An 18,766-nucleotide genomic window follows, 5' to 3' on the forward strand; every position below is an offset into this window, starting at 1 on the left:
AACAAGATAGCTAGTAAACAGTATACTATTAAATTAGCTAACTTGTTTGTTTGTTTGTTTGTTTTCCTCCTCACCTCCCAGGGATTGAACCCAGGGCTCTCACACTGAGCTACAGTCCCAGCCCTTTTAATTTTTAATGTTTTATTTTGAGACAGGGTCTCACTAAATCATTAAATTGCCAGGCTGGGCTCAGAGTTATAATTCTCTTGCCTCAGCATCCCAGAGTGCCACCATCATTAGTGCTCACCGTCACTCCTGGCTTTTTTCTTTTTTTCTAATTAAGTGGCATCAAGTCAAACATCTCTTCCTTTTTAAATTACTAAACGATTTGGGCCGGGGATTTAGCTTAGTGGTTCCGCTGTCTGCCTTGCAAGCACTAGGACCCGAGTTCAATCCCTGGTATCAAAAAAACAAAAACAAAACATAAATTACTAAACAATTAAAAAATTACTAAACAATTCCAGTCTTCTCACTGAGGAAAAATTTTCAGATATATGCTTTTGTAAATTCAATGTATTACTGCTTTGTCTTATTTAAAAGTTGAATTTCTTGGATGAAATATTTACTGTTTTTTATGACATGTAATGCTTTCCTGCTTACAGCAGACAAATTATTCTCTTTAACACATTTACTAAAATGATAAAAGGGAGCTGAGAACTTGAACCAATGCAGCCAACATTGTCTGGCATAGTCCCCAGTTCAAGCTCGTTATTATTAGATATTATGATATTATGAGATATTATGAGCCTGCTTTCAGATAATGTATTTCTTTTAACTTGTGTATGTTAACAACCTGGTATGTCTCTTCATATGTGTACTTGCCTGTGTGTGTGTGCACGTGTGTGTGCACCCATAAAGTACATTCCCTAATACTATAAATGTATGTGTGTAAACATAAATGTGTGTATGCACCATCATTCCCTAACTTGTATATTTGTGTGTATTTTGGGGGTGTACCGGAGATTGAACTCAGGACCTCACACTTCCCAGACAGGTTCTGTGCCACTGAGCTAAATCCCCGGCCCTGTATGTATGTATATTAATAGAGTAGTTTTTAGGCTGAATCATATGACCTTGCCCTTTTTGAATGTCAAAACTGATCAAAGATTAGGAAATTCATAAGGTTCAATAAACATATTTTTCTATGGTTTGTTTTCCTCACTGTTAGTCTGTATATGTTCTCTTTCAGACTTGCAAAAGGCTTTTGTTGTATTTTTACATTTAGGGATTTAATCCAACTGGAATAACTTCTGAATATGTTTTGGAAAGGTGCTCATTTTTATTTTCTTCCAGATCAATACTTACTAAAATTCTGTGATCTGTATTTATTACATAATTCATTAATTTGAGTTGAGCTACCATCATTGTCAGTTAATGCATTTTCACGTATACTCAGATTTACTTCTGGATTTCTTAGTCTGTTTCATTGATTTGTCATTTCTCATAACAGTATCATTAATTATTTAGCTATAATAACTTTTTAGTACACTGTGATAACTGGTAAGGCAACTTTCTCCATCACTGTTTCCCCCAGACTTTTCTTGTCTCTTCTTGGACTTTTGTTTTTCGCTTTTGAGATGAGGTTCTCAAGGCTCAAATGATCCTCCCACTTCAGCCTCCTGAGTTGCTATGGGCTACTCATGAAAACACAAGCACATGCTACCATACCTGGCTTTATTCTTGCAAATACATGCTAAGATTCTAAAAAAATCTAGTTCCAAAATCAAAACAAAACTTTCTTGGGGTTTAGTAGAAATTATAATGAAGTTTATGTCATCTGACATTAGTACAATATCAACCCTTCCTAAAAAACAATATGCCTTTTCACTTATTCAAACTGATGTGAGGTAGTTGCTTCATAATAAATACCCTCATTTTATTCTAGGTTCTCGTTGCTAACACAAGATACTTACTTTTTGCGTATTTATTATGTTTTTGTTTTGTTTTGGTACCGGGGATCGAACTCAGGTCCTTGCGCTTGCAAAGCAAGTGCTGGAACCACTGAGCTAAATCCCCGGCCCTGTGTATTTATTATGAAGCAACTACCTCACATCAATTGTACTATTCTAATAGTTTTATTTGAGACTTGGTTTTCCTAGATATACTATCATGTCATCAGCAAAAAGAAATAGCTCTAACTCTTCCAATATTTGTGCTGGCAAATAAAGTTTCCATTATATCACATATAGCTTCCATAAATATATATATAATATACTAAAAACATATACTTTTTTGTAAGAGCCAGGTAATGTTTTTTACAACTCAGTATTTCTCTTGATGATTGCAGGTAGGCAAGGTTGTTTGGTGTATTCAGAAACATCACAATATATTGATTTTTCTAGTTTATATATAGTCTTCAATAATTACAAGGAGTGACTTGTATGAAACTGTTCTCCAACTAGTAGGACTACATTTATCAATCTGCCATTTTCAGGTCTATTGATAACCTAGATATATTTTCCCTAAGTAACCTTTCTTCCTTGTGTTAGGAGGTCTAATTTGTTCATGTTCCCCTCAGTGATAACTTTGCTATCCAACCGAAGTTGTATAATGGGTGTTTAATTTGTCACATGGCTTCAGAGACTTCAGTCCCTGGTTGGCTGGCTCTGAGCCGGGAGAATCATGGCAGAGGGTGTGGTGGGAAGAAGCTGCTCACCTCATGGCAGCCAGGAAGCAGAGCACAGGGTGAGATTCCCTCTACAAAGGCACACGGCCAGTGCCCCTGGTAACAGCACACTCACCCGTGAACATCAGTGGCTTAATCCACTGATGATTATAGCATCTCCACGATCCAGTCACCTCTCCAGGAGTCTCTCTGTCAAGTGGGAATGAAGAGTTGATTTTCTCATGGCAAGTATTTGGCAGGCAAAAGGTGAATTTCAGCTCAGGGTGTTACCTATGCTTTCTTGAAAAGTTCTGTTGTCCTAATGAATCTTTGTTTTTAGGAAATTTTCCTCTAACACCATCTCCAACAAAGCAGACTTTATTTGAGAGGCTCATGAACGTTCATCTTTTTCTTTTTTTCCTGAGACAAGGTCTCACTGTGTAGTTCAGACTGGCTTGAACTCATTGTGTAGCCCAGTATGGCCCTGAACTTGTGGCAATCCTCCTGCCTCAGCCTTTCAAGTGCTGGGATTACAGACATGCACCATCATGTTTCTATTTCCTTTCCTTTTTTAATTTTTTTTGTATGTTCCAGTACTTTTTAAAAAATAATTTTTATTCCTCTATTGGGAGTATAGGAATTGTTTGGAAATAATTATGTGTAATTCAGTTTATAGTGATGCTTTTTGTTTATCCATAAACCCTTTGGTATATACCTCTAAAAGGTGAGCCCTCTTTAAAATATAAACACAGTGCTATTATTACGCTTTTAAAATTTGACCATAATTCCTTAATATATCCTGTTACCTTTTTACAAATAGATACGTTGAGATTGGTGCCTGCCACTTTAATTTTTTAAACTTTTCCTTTGCCGAATATACAGGATTGATTTGTAAACATGCATTCTATTTAGTGAAGGTTGCTTTAAGATATCCCCTAGGAGAACTACCCCAAAGGACCTCCAAAAGAAGGGTGACTGCAAAGCCACATTGAGACTGAAAAATATGGGAGAGGAAGTGGTATGACTCCAAAGACTTCATTATAATTAAAGGTACCACAATAACTGCTACAAGCATAATTTCCAGATATAATTGGAAGTCAAGTTCAACTTTTTTTCTTCTTTTTTTGTTGCATGATACTTGGAATTGAACCTAGGGAGCCCAGGGCTATATCCCTACCCCTTTCCATTATTTTATTTTAAGACAGAGTCTCACTAATTTTCCAAGGCTGGCTTCAAATTTGCAGTCTTTCTGCTTCTCCCTCCCGAGTAGCTGGGATTACAGGTGTGTGCCACCACCAAATACAACTTCTGTCAAACGTGGAGATATATCTACCTAAACAGTTAAACTCCATAAGCATGGTCAATGTGAACTATCCAGTATAAAGCTATTGATTCAGAATACACACAAGTATCTCTAGAATTTTTTTCTGTTGCTACATTTACTTTTTTTTTTTTTTTTTTAAGAAAACTGCCCCCTTTGCCCATAAGTCCTTGTGTAGTAGATAAAAGGAGAGTAATAGTACATACTGGTACTTAACTCTGTACTGTCATGACTCTGTGGTCTCAGATTTTCCCAAAACGTGGATGTTTCTCATTGCCTCTTTTGATGAAAAGCATGGCTATCACTTTTATCTATCTATGGTCCCTACCTCAGTGATCTCACATGGTCTTATGACTTAAAATACTATCTTGATTTAACAAAGCGCTACAATCACATCTCTACCTCTCTCTTGAACTCCAGACTTGGTTCTGTTTGTGGAGCATTGAACCATCGGTTTCTAGATACCCTCGCTCTTACCTTCTCATTTTTGTTCAGGTATTGCCTTCTCACTGAAGCCTGTCCTGACCATGCTATTTAATATTCAGCCTGTTGGGCTGGGATGTACCTCAGTGACACAGTGGCCTGCATGGCCAAGTACAAGGCCCTGAGTGCAGTTTCAGCCCGTCCCTCCTCTTCCCTCCTAACTTCACCACTACAAAAACTCCTTTAATTTGCTATACTTTTTCCGTGTCACTTTCCAGCACAGTAGATGTATTTGTTAATGATGGATCACAAGTGCCTCGAACAGGGCTGGCACAAGTAGGGACTAACATATTTTTTGAATTGTTTTGGTTTGAACTGAAATTATGTATCAGCAATGACAGTCAAGAAGCATGATCCCTCTCACTTTGCTACCTACATTTTTCAGGTGAAGAAATCTTACATTGTTTTCTTGGCAAGCGAACTAATTTACAGTCCTCTCTTATAATTGAGAATTATAACATGTTATGATAGAAGGGTATTTTAAATTCATTTCATAAAAATTCAGTTAAATAATTTAACCAAAGAATGGGAAAAATTTTTTCCAGCTATGTCTTAGGCAGAGGACTAATATCTAGAATATATAAGAAACAAAATTTATCCCCCAATAAAAGACTCAAATCGAAAAAATGGGCAATTGAAATGAATCAGCACTTCTCAGAAGTTCAAATAGCCAATAAGTACACGAAAAAATGTTCAGCATCTTTGACCACTAGGGACATGGAAGTCAAAGAACATTGAAATTCCATCTTAGACCAGAACTCAGAAAAAAACGAATACTGACAAGGTTGTGGAGGAAAAGGAACCCTTCTGTATTGTTGGTAGCAATGTAAACTAGTATGGAAATGCCTACTAGTATGAATATGCTGGGCATGGTGGTGCAGCTCTGTAGTAGCAGCACTCAGGAGGCAGAGGCAGGAGGATTGCCATGAGTTATGTTGCCTGGACTGAATAATGAGTTTAAGGCAAGCCAGAACTACATAGGGAGACCTTTTCACAAACAAACAAAGAACAACAACAGAAACCTAGTATGTAAATGATTTCCACTATGGAGATTCCTCAAAAAACCAAGAATAAAAATTCCACTCAACTCAGCTGTATCTCTTCTGGGTATCTTTTTAAAAGAGTTAAAAACATCGTATTACAGTGACACATGAATATTCATGTTTATAATAACACAACTCATAATAGCTAAGTTGTCCTAGTAGCCTATATGCCCATTAAGAGATGAATGGATAAAGAAAATGATCAATCAGCTATAATGAAAAATATATTTGTGTAGTTCGTAGGAAAATGCATGCAGCTGGATTCCATGAGGCTAAATGAAATAAATCAGACATAGGAAGTTACGTATCACATGGCTTCTCTTATATGAGAGACCCAAAATACACAGGGCAAAATAAAAGACAGATGATAGAAAACAAGGAGGCAGATTTCGTGGAGATGGAAAGGTGACATGAGGATGGGAAAGATAGGGAGAGGAGGGAAGAGGAAGTAAAAAAGATTACGATGTGCTGTGTCTATGTACCGATTCCCCCCAAGATGTATGTAATTATTATGTATGCCAACATATACCGGAGGCTGAGGATGTAGCTCAGTGGTTCCACTGCCTCCTCCACAAGTGCAAGTTCCCAAGTTCGATCCCCGGTACCGAAAAGAAATGCATAAAATAAAAAGACACTTCTGCAAAACCTACAGAATAGTCAATCAGGAAACGAGTCCCCTGAGAAGACTGAAGGCTGGCAGACCCTGGGCTTCATGGAGGACAGAGGTTTAAAAACACAAATTTGTGGAAATTCTGCAGTTAGATCCATAGGTTCTCTCCACACAACAGGCTGCTACTCATGCATTGCTCCCTCTCATACCTTTCTTCAACCCGTTACCCTTTCCTGGTCCCAAAGGAGACTAGCATTTTGTTTTCTGAAGAAGGAGTATTTCTCTGAGGTTGAGACACCAAATACAGTAAAGACTAGGGATAAAAATTAGGGCTGAAGTGGGAATTATTGTTAAAGCTGTATACCAAGCTGTGGGACACTCTGACCTCTTCCTACTGAAAGACTGGCTTTCAACCCTTCAGCAGTCTCCGACCAAACCCTAACAGAAGATTGGAGGAGTCTTCTCTGGAGAAACTGGATGGCCTCAAAGAGAGGATACTGATATTTGTGGACATTTCCAGAAAACTCAAGGTCAGTACCACAACTTCCTGTCCATAAAAGGCAGAGATTTCGATCTCCAGAAAGAGAACAGAAAACAAAGGGGAGGAAATACACCCACTCACACATGACACTTCCAGAATCAAAGGACCTGAATCTCTAGATTGAAAGGTCCTCTGCGTGTTCAGCACAGAAAATACTAATAACTGACATGTATCATATCCTTACAATGGGCTGGGCACTGTTCTCAGTCTTTGTATAAACTGATTTAATTCTCAGAGTAATCCTATAAAGTGGGCACTATTATTTTTTCCCATTTTTGCAGAAGAATATATGGAGACACTCAGAAGTTAAGCAAGTGAGGACACTCAGGTAATAACTGGTGGAGCTGTCTGTGAATGGAGGCAAGTTGCTTCCCAAAAGAGCGCACATCAGGGAACAAGCTTATGAAAAATTAAATCTACAGAGGAAAAGAGAATGTCTTTTGTTCAGTTTTGGTTTTGAGACAGGGTCTTGCTGTATAGTTGAGACTGACCTGGAACTCAGTGTGAAGCCCAGGCTGGTCTTGAACTCACAATAATCCTCCTGCCTCAGCCTCCCAAGTGCTGGGATTACAGGTGTGTGCCACCACACCCACCTTTATTTTTGTTATTTTTGAGTACTCTTGTCTGTGTGCACTTTAAACTATTATGATTCTGTTTTAGGTGCCTTTGGATTTGGAATTGTTTTTTATTTTATGTTAAATTGTGTCAGACCTTGATTAAGCATTCATAGCAGAATGGAAGAGTTGAGTCTAGGAATCACAAAAAAACAACTAGTCATACTCCAGCTCTATCATCCTCTTGCTTTGTGGTATTAGTTAAATTACTTACTTTTTCATTTTCTCATTTTTCCATCTATAAAGAGGGATTAATAACAGGCTTCAATGTCAAGCATATGTACAGCCACTCAAAAATAATAATTACTATGTTTTATTTTGTGGGCTTTAAAAGTTGTTATAAAAAGTAAATATCCATTAATGAAAACACAGAGACATATAAAGAAAACAAAGGTGTAGAAGCCAGATATTATCAATGTTAATTTTTTTTTTTTTGGTACCAGGGATCGAACTCGGGTCCTCACGCTTGCCAGGCAGGCGGCAGAACCACTGAGCTAAATCCCCTGCTCAATGTTAAAATTTTGATGTAAAGGGAGGGGCTGTAACTCAGTGATAGAATGTTTGCCTAGCATACGTGAGACCCTGTGTTTGATCCATAGCACCGTGCACACATAAATAAGTATATAACACTTTATTAAATTAAGATACTCTTACAGAAAAATACATAGGCAAGCATCTTAATCTTCAAAATAAAACATACCTGTGTAATCATCTCATAAATTAAAACAATTATTATATTAATCCGTTGGTCTCCTCGCTGGGTCTCCTTCCCATTTTCTTCCAAAGGGTGGCTTCTAACTTTATATATCAATTTTATCTGTTGTTCTTTATGTAAATGGAATCCCACGGTGAGTATTCTTTTCTGTCTGGTTTCTTTTGCTTAGCATTGTGAACTTCATATTTATTTATTGTTCTTGTTGTGTGTACTCCACGGTGTGAATATACCAGCGTTTATTTACCCACTTCACAGTTGATGGGCACAGAATGCTGCTATGAATATTTCAGTATATGTCATTTGGAGGACAGATGCATGTGTTTCTGTTGGGTATATTTGTTAGGGGTGGGATTGCTGAATCCTAATGTTTAGCTTTTGTAAATACTCCAAATATGTTTCCAAAATCGTTGTGCCAATATGTCCTCTCATCAGAAGTATCTGAAAAAAATCTGGTTCTTAATTTTAATTTAGGTTAATTTATCAAATTTCCCCTTATTGAAGACTTTTTATCCCACGTAATAAATATGTTCCTCCTTCAAGGTCATCAAAAACATTTTCTTCCTCTCTTCTTAACAGGTTTGCTGCTTTATCTACCATATTTAGACCTGCGATTCATTTTGTATATACTGTAAAGTAGGGGTCAATATGATCATCCAGCAGCCCCAGAACCAATTTATTAGAGACTCTCCTTTCGTTGCTCTTATCACAAGGTCTTCATATTCAGTAATATGAGTCTTCTAGCTAAAAACATACAATTTTACTTATCAATATTTAATGTTAGCTGGGTTACAGCTCAGTGATAGAGCATGTGCTGAACATAAGAACAAGGCTTGAGTTCAATTCCCAGGATCCAAATAATAGTGATGAGGATGATGTTAACGAATAGCTCTACTCTACTCCATGATAGTACTAAAGCACTTTAACTCCATTTACCTCTTTCCTGATCTGTGGGCTATTGTTGAGTATTCTAATTCCATTTTTTAAACCTCAAATTATTATTTTTAATTAATTAATTATATTTTAATGCTCATTCATAGTTATATAATTTTTGCTTTGTTCTTTCCTTTTTGTATTTTTTTCTTTTTGTCTTGGAAGCATCTTCTTTCTGCTTGGAGTTCAACACTGAAATTTTCCATTAATGTAGTCTGCTAGGGACAAACTGTTTTTGTTTGAGAATGTCCTTATTTTGCTTCTATTCTTTTTTTTTTTTTTTTTTTTTTTTTTTTTTTTTTTTTTGTAGCAGGGATCAAACTCAGGTCTTTGTGCTTGCCAGGCAGGTGGTGAAACCACTGAGCTAAATCCCCAGCCCAATTTTGCTTCTATTCTTGAAGCATTTTTAAAACCTGTGCTTTGAATACAGGTTGTCAGTTATTTCCTCACAATACTTTGAAGATTTCACCTCACTGTCTTCCAAACTCCATTGTTGCTAATAATCTAAGGTGAAATAGTGTCACTTGTATTAACAGTTGTTTTGCCACTGTATCAGTTATTGATGCATAAAAACCCCAATTATTATTATTATTATTATTTTTTTTTTGGTACAGGGGATTGAACTCAGGCCCTTGTGCTTGCAAGGCAGGCAGCAGAACCACTGAGCTAAATCCCTGCCCCAACCCCAATTATTTTTTAGTAGTTTAAAAGTAAAAATTTTCCAGAGATTTAGCTTAGTGGTGCTGCACCTGCCTTGCAAGTGCAAGGTCCTGAGTTCGATCCCCAGTAGTGAAAAGAAATTGTAAAATTTTTTAATTAAAAAATAAACTTTTAACTGGGTGTAGTGGTGCATACATGCTTGTAATTCTAGTGCTGGGGAGGCTGAGGCAGGAAGGTTGTAAGTTCAAGAATAGCCTGAACTACAAAGCAAGACTTTCTAAAAACACCAACCAAAATTAAAGAAAAAAGTTTTATAATACTACAATTTTCATGGGCCACAAAATTCAGAAGCTGCTTAGATGGGGGCTGTGGCTCAGGCTGCATTGAAGATGTTTACTGGGATTGAAGTTATATACAATAAAGGTTCGACTAGGGCCACATGATAGGCTTGCAAGATGGCAAACTCACATGACTAAGCTGGTGCTGGCAACTGAGCTAGCTTTCCGCACAAAAAACAAATCAACAGTGTGCAAGGCAGAAATGACAATGTCTTTCATGTCCTAACTTTGCACACCGTCTTTTCTACAACATTCTATTCTTCAGGAACAAGTCTGCCTCACACGAGAGGGGATTCTCCACTTATTTGAGGGAGGCATTTAAAAAAACATAACCACAGACAAAGATTTTTGTCATTAGTGTTTTACACTTTTACTATGATGTGTCTAGGTGTGAGTCTCTTTTTATCTATCCTATCAGAGACTCATTTGTCTTCTTATATCTTAATCTGGTTGCTTTCATAGGTATTGGGAGGCTGGGGCCCAGGAGGATCGCTGTGAGTTTGAGACCAGCCTGGGCTACATAGTGAGTTCCAGGTCAGTCTCAACTACACAGTGAGACCCTGTCTCAAAAACCAAAAACAACAGCAACAACAAACCCAACAACAACAACAAAAAAAACCAGATTTGATTTTGGCCTGGTAATTCCCTATTGTCTGGCTGTCTTTTAGATGCCTTGTTACCGGCTCAATTTTGTTCCCACCAAATTCACACGGTGACAATGACCCCTATTAATTCATAATGTAACCGTATTCAGAAAGTGGCCTTTTAAAGAGGTAATTAAATTAAAATACGGCATTAGGATACTCAGTGCCAGTCTGACAGGTGACCTTAGAAGAAAAGGGAATTTGGAGCACAGAGACACTGGAGGTTACACAGAGAGACTCAGAAGGGCGCTGTTGGATGGGTAAATTAATGAATGATGACCGTGACCGGGTTGCCCACGTTACAGCAGGCCCGCAGCTCAGTCTCTCCGACTGCGAGAAAGAGCTGACCGCCTACCCGGAACCGCCTCTGGGTTTTGGATGCCCGCAGGCGCGAGCCGGGCGCTCGGCGGCTTCCGGCTTCCGGGTTCTCGGGCGCGCGCTCCTCGAGGAGGGCGGGACGGCGGCGGGCGCGCGGAGCGGGGTATTATAGATGATAGCCAGAAAAAAGACCAGATCTTGGGTCTGACTTAAGGGGTCAGGATGGGATTGAAAGTTTTATCACTCAGGAAAATGTCAGAGTACTCTTGTTGGTTTGATTGACAGCTTTTAACTGTGTAACTTTTCTTATCTCTCCCCTCCACCATACTTGGACCCTTGTGAATAAGTTTAGGACATCTCAAACATTTTTTTCTGCCTAGTACAATGGAATATTATGTACCCTTTAAAAGGAATAAAAGCTTTCATCTACATTCTGCAATGTAGATGAACCTTAAGGATACTATGCTAAGTGAAATAAGCTACTAATAAAAAGACAAATACCATATGATGTTACAGCACTGGGCGCTGCGGTCCGTCCTTAAAAGGCGAGCAGGGACCGGCATCTGCGACCGCCCGGTCCTCTGAGGAGACTTCTGCCGCGGAAGCCTTCGGGGTCGCGAGGTCTCCGGCCGCCCTGTGTCCCAGGCCCACCCGGTGAGTAGGCGGCTCCCCCGCCGGCGAGGACCGGGCAGCCTCGACGTAAAGATTCTTAGTCGCTGTTTGCGAAGGAAGACCGCTTCAGTGGGAAGTTTCTGCCCTCTGGTAAAGATACTTTTTATATATTCAGGGACAGGATATTTCCCAGAGCTCCAGTCTGTAGGGCACGCAGTCACCTACCTTTCCCTTCTCCAAAAAGTCGACCTGTGTTTGGGGCCACCGTGGTGGGACCTGGTCACGGTGGCGGCACCTACTCAGATGCCAGGGCTTGGATGAGGTGATGGAGTAGGGTGGTTCTCAAGTTTGCCCGGCGCAAACAATTCTGCAGTAGTCCCTGGGTGTATATTTCCTGCCTTTGAGCACATGCCCACTTCCCCCAGTTTTAACATTTCTGAAATCTGGATGCATTTTACCAGCAGCGGAGCAGGAGCTCATGTGATGAGTCGGCTTGCTCACCCCAAAACACAGTTATATGATTTTCTATCAGCTGAGATATTCGAAATGAACTTTAAATTCAGATTTTGAATTATTTTTAAAAAATACTTTTAAGGGGCCAGGGATATAGCTCGGTGGCGCCACATCTGCGTGGCAAGTGCAAGGTCCTGAGTTCAATCCCCGGTACCACAAAAATAAATAATGACAATAATAATTTAAAGATAATACTGTGATACTGCATGAAAATAAAACATTTCAGCTGGCATAGTGATGCATGCATGCCTGTAATTTCCGCGCTCTGGAAGGTCGAGGCTGGAGGGTGGAAAAGTTTGAGCCCCGCCTATACAATTTAGAGAGAGCCCGTCTCAAATTTAAAAAAAAAATTTTTTTTAAAGAAGTGGAGATGTAGCTCAGTGTAAACATTCTGGGTTCGATCTCCAGTACCATAAAAAATGTGTAAAAGAAAACGGTTATAATAATGTTAGCTAAGAGTTCGCTACAGACTTAGTATTGTCTGAGTCAGCATTACAACCCTGTGACGTGCAGTTACCGTCTCTTATTTCATAGACGAGGACACTGAAGCTCAGAGAGTCGGAGAGCCTCAAAGCTTTCATGGACAAGTGTCAGGGTTCTAACCAACTATCTGATTTCAAAGCTTGTGCTCTTAACTCTCAAGCCTGTATCCTGGCAGAAGATAGTGTGGCTTACACTGTGGGAAGACAAGGCAGAGCCTGCCCCTATTTGTACACCTTTGGATGTTTATGTATTTTGTGTGTGTCTGTATATGACATGATTAAAATATACCGTGAATATTTACCTTTTAAGAAACTTTATTGCAGTAAAAGAAACATTGCCATCACTCTCCTTCAAAATACTCCCTTTCAGTTGAGGCACACTTACTTCTCACCATTGTTGTCATTTTCTGAAGCAGTTCTGAAAGTCTTTGTGGTTGGTCTTTACAAGGTGTGATTAAAAAATACAGTGAATGCTGCTTCCAAGTGCCATTCGACAGATAGGCAGACATGTGAAAACATTCTTGTGTGCCCTCATCCACTTTACTCACCAGTGTGGCACCGTACAACTCTGGCCCTTCTCCACAGTCAAAATGACCGTGAAAGGTAAATGTTTTGAATTGGTTCAGAACTTCAAGGCAGCCACGATGTCACAAATAAAGACGCATGAAGGAAGATTATTTCAGAAAGTATTGAGAATGATAGACTAAGTGTTTGAAGCAAGGGGAAGCATCTTGAGGGATATTAGTGGCACGGTCTTTTCCTATAACATTTTTAAAATGTTTAAACAGTAACCATATTTTTAGATCATACTTTGCATTAATTCCTGCATTGATGCTAAATCTTTGTTTTATATCTTTTTCAGGTCCTGGAGTTCTGGACGTATGACAGGAACGTCTACATCTCTCCTTTGCCTGACTTTTGTTCCCCTAGAAGAGTATAGAGGCATGTACTTAAACCAGCGCACCTCCCAAAGAAACAGCCTGAGTTTCCCAGCGTTGTTAAATGGCATACCAACTGCTAGGAACCCCCTGATCCTTCTGCTGCAGGGCCATGCCAGACTCTTAAGGGCAGGCAGTAGTGATCTGAGGTAATTGTGATCACATCCAACTGTGCAGCCTCTTATTGGAGGTTGCAGAAATTTCCTCACCAGAAGTGGACAAGCTCGGTCAGGCAGGCATCATGCCGCAGCAGCTCCTGATGACCCTGCCCTCCGAGGCCAGCACCTGGGTGAAGTTGCACCATCCCAGGAGGGCCATGGAGGGGGCACCTCTGTGGGAGGATGTGACTAAAATGTTTGAAGGACAAGGTGAGAATAGATTGATAGAGGGGGCATGAAAGAGGTCTCAGAGTGGAAAGATTACCTTCACTGAGGTGGTCTCTTCGGGGAAGAAATTGGGGGAAAGGTCTTTGGAGGGTGTCATCTTTTTGTCACTGTGACAAAACACCTGATGTATGGGCCAGACATAGTGGCACACACCTGTAATCCCAGCACAAGTTCAAGGCTAGCCTGGGCTACATAGTGAGTTCAGGGTCAGCCTGAACTACAGTGTGAGACCCTGTCTCAAAAAACCTGATGTAAACAGCTTAAAGCAAGAATTATTTTGGTTCCTGTTTTCAAAGGTTTCAGTCCATGGTCAGCTGGCTCCATTGCTTTTAAGCTTGTTGCAAGGCAGAAATGTCATGGCAGAAGAGTATGGCAGATGAAAACTGCTTACATCATGAGGGCAAGAACCAGAAAGAGGGAAAAAGCAAGAGAGGAAGAGGCTAGGGACTGGACATAGTTCCTAAGTCACATTCCCATGACCTACTCCCTTCAACTAAGCCTCACCTCATGTTTCCTCATCTCCCAATGCCTTCAAATTATGATCTCAGCAATGGATGAGGTTCAAATCCTCATGATGTAGTCACTTCCCAAAAAGCCTGTCATCTGGGAATCAAGCCTTTGCCCATGAGTTTTGGGGAACTCTTCAAGTTGAAACCGTAACAGAAGAGTTAAGTTTGTGGCTTTTGGAAAAGAGAGAACTATGAAAGAAAGTACTGGGCTCATGTCCAGAATTACACCTTATTTGGTGGTCTGGTCAGGAGTAGATAGATGGGCAAGGGAATTTATGTCTCATGTGGTATCTTCATTCGTGGCTTTAGTGCTTTGTATTCAGCCAGTACTTTTCTTGTGTTCTAGCAGTATCAGGCAGGGATTTTGGTCAAGTATCTTGACAGGTGGAAAATGGATGATTCTCTCTAATGCTGATTATTAATTGATGGAGATAGACATACAGTCAAATCAAAATAGTAGAAGGTAGTCTAAGAAAAGCAGTTTGGAATACAGAGGACAGGAAACTTTATTCTGATAACATATATCAGGGATTTTCACAAGGCAGATAGAACTAAATCACACCTGGAAGGGCTCTTTTAAGTTTTTTTAATAGAAAACTTAGAGAAAGGACAGAAAAATATGTACCTTGAGGAGTGGTTCAGAAAATGGAGAATGTTTAGCCAAGTGAGGGTTAGGAGTGCAGTATGGGTCGTGTCCCACGAAAATATAAAGGATGGTGGTCTGAGTGCTTGTTAGGAGGTTCTAGCAGGGGAGTGCAGCTTCCTCGACCGAGGAAACGTTCCTCGTCTAGGTCCTCGTCTATCAGGAAAGGTTGTTCTCTTCAACTGCGTATGCAGCTTCAAGAGGGACACACACGGAGTTGTGCGAGAGAAAGGGGGCACCTGCCTAGCCTGCTAGATCAGCCAGATCAATCCTGGTGCTCAGTGGGATGACAGATGTCACAGCCAGATCACCCTCACATCTGAGGATGGTTGTTTTCACACTACTGAGAAAATGTGCTTCAGGGAGATCATAGAATGCCTTGAAGTCCATGATGTTTTTATATTATTTTTGTCAGTGGGGAGTCTTTGAGGATTTTTAAACAATTGAGTGGCCTGATAGACCTGGACTAGCGTGGACTATTAGGAAATATATATATATATATATTATTGCGCTTGCAAGGCAGGCCACCGAACCGCTGAGCTAAATCCCCGGCCCATTATTAGGAAATATTAATGCTCAAAGAAACACACCGCAGGCCATTCTCAAGGGAAGCTTCAGGCTGCTCTTGAGTCCCACTTAATGTCCTGTCATTGTTTTGGAGGAGAAGCCCCTTTCAGTGCATCCACAGGCAGTTTTTGTGTTGGCGGGATTTGAAGAGATGTCAGCCTTACTGTTCTTTTCCTTTCCTAGCTTTGCTATCTCAGGATACTGATGAGACCCAGGGAGGAAGTTTAGAGGATGAAGTGATTCCTGGGCTCCTGACAGCAGAATCTCAGGTGGGTTGGAGTTTTCTGTTGCTTTTCTCGATATTGCTTCCTGGCTTTTAAGGATATAATCCTGTCTTTTTGGGGAGGTAGGGGTGTATCGAGACTAACAAAGTCAACCAGGGGAGCTCAATGCAAATTTCTCCCAAGAAGCCTGGGTTTTTGCGGGGACAGCTTCTCTGCTTATGGTAGCCTTTCCCTCCCTATAACTCTTGTTTCTCTACATCAGCTACACCTAGATCTAGTATTGTGTTAATTTCGGTAGAGAAAGCAAAGTGAGTGATATTGTAGTCCCTAAAAACCAACACCTCTTTAGATCTAAGAGAAACATTAGTCAAATCCCAAAATCAAAATCTGTAAATGAAGCCAGGCATGTTGACAAATGCCTATAATCCCAGCCCTCTGGGAAGCTGAGGCAGAAGGATTGCAAGTTTGAGCCCATCATGTACAACTTAGTGAGTGAGACCCTGACTGAAAATAAAAACCAAAAAAAAAAGTCTGGGATGTAGCCCAGGTCAAAACCCCTGGGTTTCAGTCTTCAGTACCAAAACAAAGAACTACAAGTGAGAAGAAAGTTGTGACAGTCTTAGTGACATGTAGTGGGCTGTGGAGATATCCTTGGTATAGCACTGAAGAAGCCAAAAGAGAAGTGTGTAGAACAGAAATGGTGAGGCAGACTTTGTACCCCTTCAGAAGGCAAGGCAAGAGCAGGAGTGGTCTGAGAGCAGTGAGAACTGTCAGAAATTGGCCCTCAGTGTCGGACAGAATCAAGGGTGAAACAGAAGAAATTGCAGTATAAGTATGAAAGAAAAACCTTTTAAAAGATAGTATTATAGACAGAAGAGTTTTAGGTGAAAGGAACTTGAAATCTGAAATTAGACAGTACAAGGTTTTATTTTATCTGAAATTAGATGGTGCAGGATTTGATTTTTGTCTTTGTTTGGTGATTTTGGGCAATATTTTTAGCTCTTTATAATCTCAATTTCCTCAACTGAAATCCTTAGATATTAATATCTGTCTTCCAGGATTGAAATACATGCCAGAGTTGTTTGTGGTTATATGGAAGAAGTAACAGTAGTAGTCTAATTAGTGTTATCGCTATTCCACATATTTAGAGTCCCTTACTTCCTGACATTTATCAGACACAAGTTTCTTAGCCTTGGTAAAAGATTACTCTGTGTGTGTGTGTGTGTGTGTACCGGGGATTGAACTCAGGTCCTTGTGCTTGTGAGGTAGGTGGCAGAACCATTTTTAAAAGCTGAGGTACAAGTAATATACAGAAAATTACATTTAAGAAAATATATGACTTTATTTTGACATATGTGTGTTCAATGTAACCAAATCAATAAATAAAAACATTCCAGTCATCTGAGAATGGTCCCCCATACCCCTTTCAATTCAGTACTCCACCTACCCCACCTACCCTAAGAAATCTCTGTGTTTCTTATTCTGTGTTTATTTCTACAAGAATCTTAAGAGTTTCATTTAAAAAGAATATATAAATAAGAACCAAGACCTGTCATGTAGAGGTACAAGATCCTAACAATGAATGTAACTGTACTGTATCCCTAAAATGTACCAATAAACTCAATTAAAAGGGAAACAAAATGAATGAGGGGACTAGTCTGAGTGGAATTAATGACAGTGTGTCTTTTACTGTAATAAACTTTTAAAACTAAAAAATATATATATATTCTCTAGTAGGTAGGTGTGATGTTCTATAAATGTCTGTAAGTTAAAGTTAAATTCATTAATAATGTTGTTCAAATTTTTTATATCCCTTGGTGGAGTTTTGTCTCTGGTTTTGTCACTGAGAGAGGATGTTAAAACCTGTAATTATTGTGATTTTTTTGTATATATCTCTTTAGTTTTGTTAGCTTTGCTTTATTTATTTTGAAGTTCTGTCATCAGATATATGAACATTTGAAATGTTAGGATTGTTGTCTTCTTGAATTGAGTTTATTATCATTAGGACCATACCACCTTGAATGTACCCAGTATCAGCTGAAAATCTCTTTTTATCTAGTAGTATGTTTTTTCCTGCAGTCCACTTTGTCTGATTTAATTTAGTTCCTCCAGTGTTCTTTTGATTATTATTTACATTGTATTGGTTTTTCTATTTTTATTTTAAACTGTCTTTATAAGTTGTGAAAAAGGTGTGACCTTAAATGTAGCTATGTCTCTCTTGTTTAGTCTATTTGCAGTTAAAGTAATCATAAGTGAGGTGATTACTATGTATAATTGTATATATCTAAGTGTATGTTGTTCTTTGCTTTTAGTTTATTACTGTAGGAGTACATAATGTTATAATGTTAACATTCCTTGTGGAAAATTGGTACATGTTCATAACACATCTTAATTCTTTCTTTTTGGTATATGTTTGCAGTACATAATGTTTATATTCTTGGTGTGGCGATGGTACATTTACATAACAATCCCAATTTATTTTCTGGATTAATTAAATTGATATACTTTTGGCCCACATAATGATCACATTCATCATAGAGAAACTGTATCTATACATAACATATATTAATTCTTTTTTCCCAGTCCCTCCCTTTTCAATCTTTCTTTCCCTTTTCCTTTAAAAACTTTGTTTCTGTTGGTTTTTCTTCCATTCTGTTTTTTGTTCTTATTTCCATTTCTTTTCCGCTCCCTCTCCCTTATTCCCCTTCCCATTTGAACATTTTCTTCCTACTACCCATTATTTATCATCTATTTTACTCCTTATTTATCTGTTGCGTTTCTCACACAAGAGAATGTGGTGTTTAAACATGTGTGTGATTTATTTCACTTAAAATTATGTTCTCAAGCTGAATCCATTTACCTTAAAATGTCTCAAGTTTATCCTTCTTCATAAGTAGTACTCCATTGTATATAAAAACCATGTTTTCTTTATCCATCTATCAATGGACATCTGGGATGTTTTCAAGATTTAGCTATTATAAGGGCTGGGGATTTAGCTCAGTGGTTTCCCCACCTGCCTTGCAAGTGAAAGGACCCGCGTTTGATCTCTAGTACCAAAAAAAAAAAAAAA

At 39.1% G+C, this 18,766-nt stretch overlaps 1 protein-coding gene across 2 annotated transcripts in view; it reads left to right on the forward strand.

Moving 5' to 3' along the window:
* The first annotated feature begins 11,342 nt into the window (after positions 1 to 11,342).
* Positions 11,343 to 18,766, forward strand: part of Zfp69 (ZFP69 zinc finger protein) — a 21,511-nt gene continuing 14,087 nt past the window's right edge. Inside the window, exons 1-3 of one of the 2 annotated variants that reach the window (XM_033767689.1) lie at positions 11,343 to 11,584; positions 13,292 to 13,371; positions 15,656 to 15,741. In XM_033767689.1, the coding sequence (XP_033623580.1) occupies positions 13,311 to 13,371; positions 15,656 to 15,741 (147 nt within the window). In that variant the 5' untranslated portion in view covers positions 11,343 to 11,584; positions 13,292 to 13,310. Of the gene's footprint in view, positions 11,585 to 13,291; positions 13,736 to 15,655; positions 15,742 to 18,766 lie in introns of those variants that run through there. The other variant, XM_033767688.1, reaches the window with a different exon arrangement.

This window comes from Fukomys damarensis, unplaced genomic scaffold, assembly GCF_012274545.1.
Source record: "Fukomys damarensis isolate Sample0158 unplaced genomic scaffold, DMR_v1.0_HiC HiC_scaffold_23, whole genome shotgun sequence".
Classification (NCBI taxonomy): domain Eukaryota; kingdom Metazoa; phylum Chordata; class Mammalia; order Rodentia; family Bathyergidae; genus Fukomys; species Fukomys damarensis.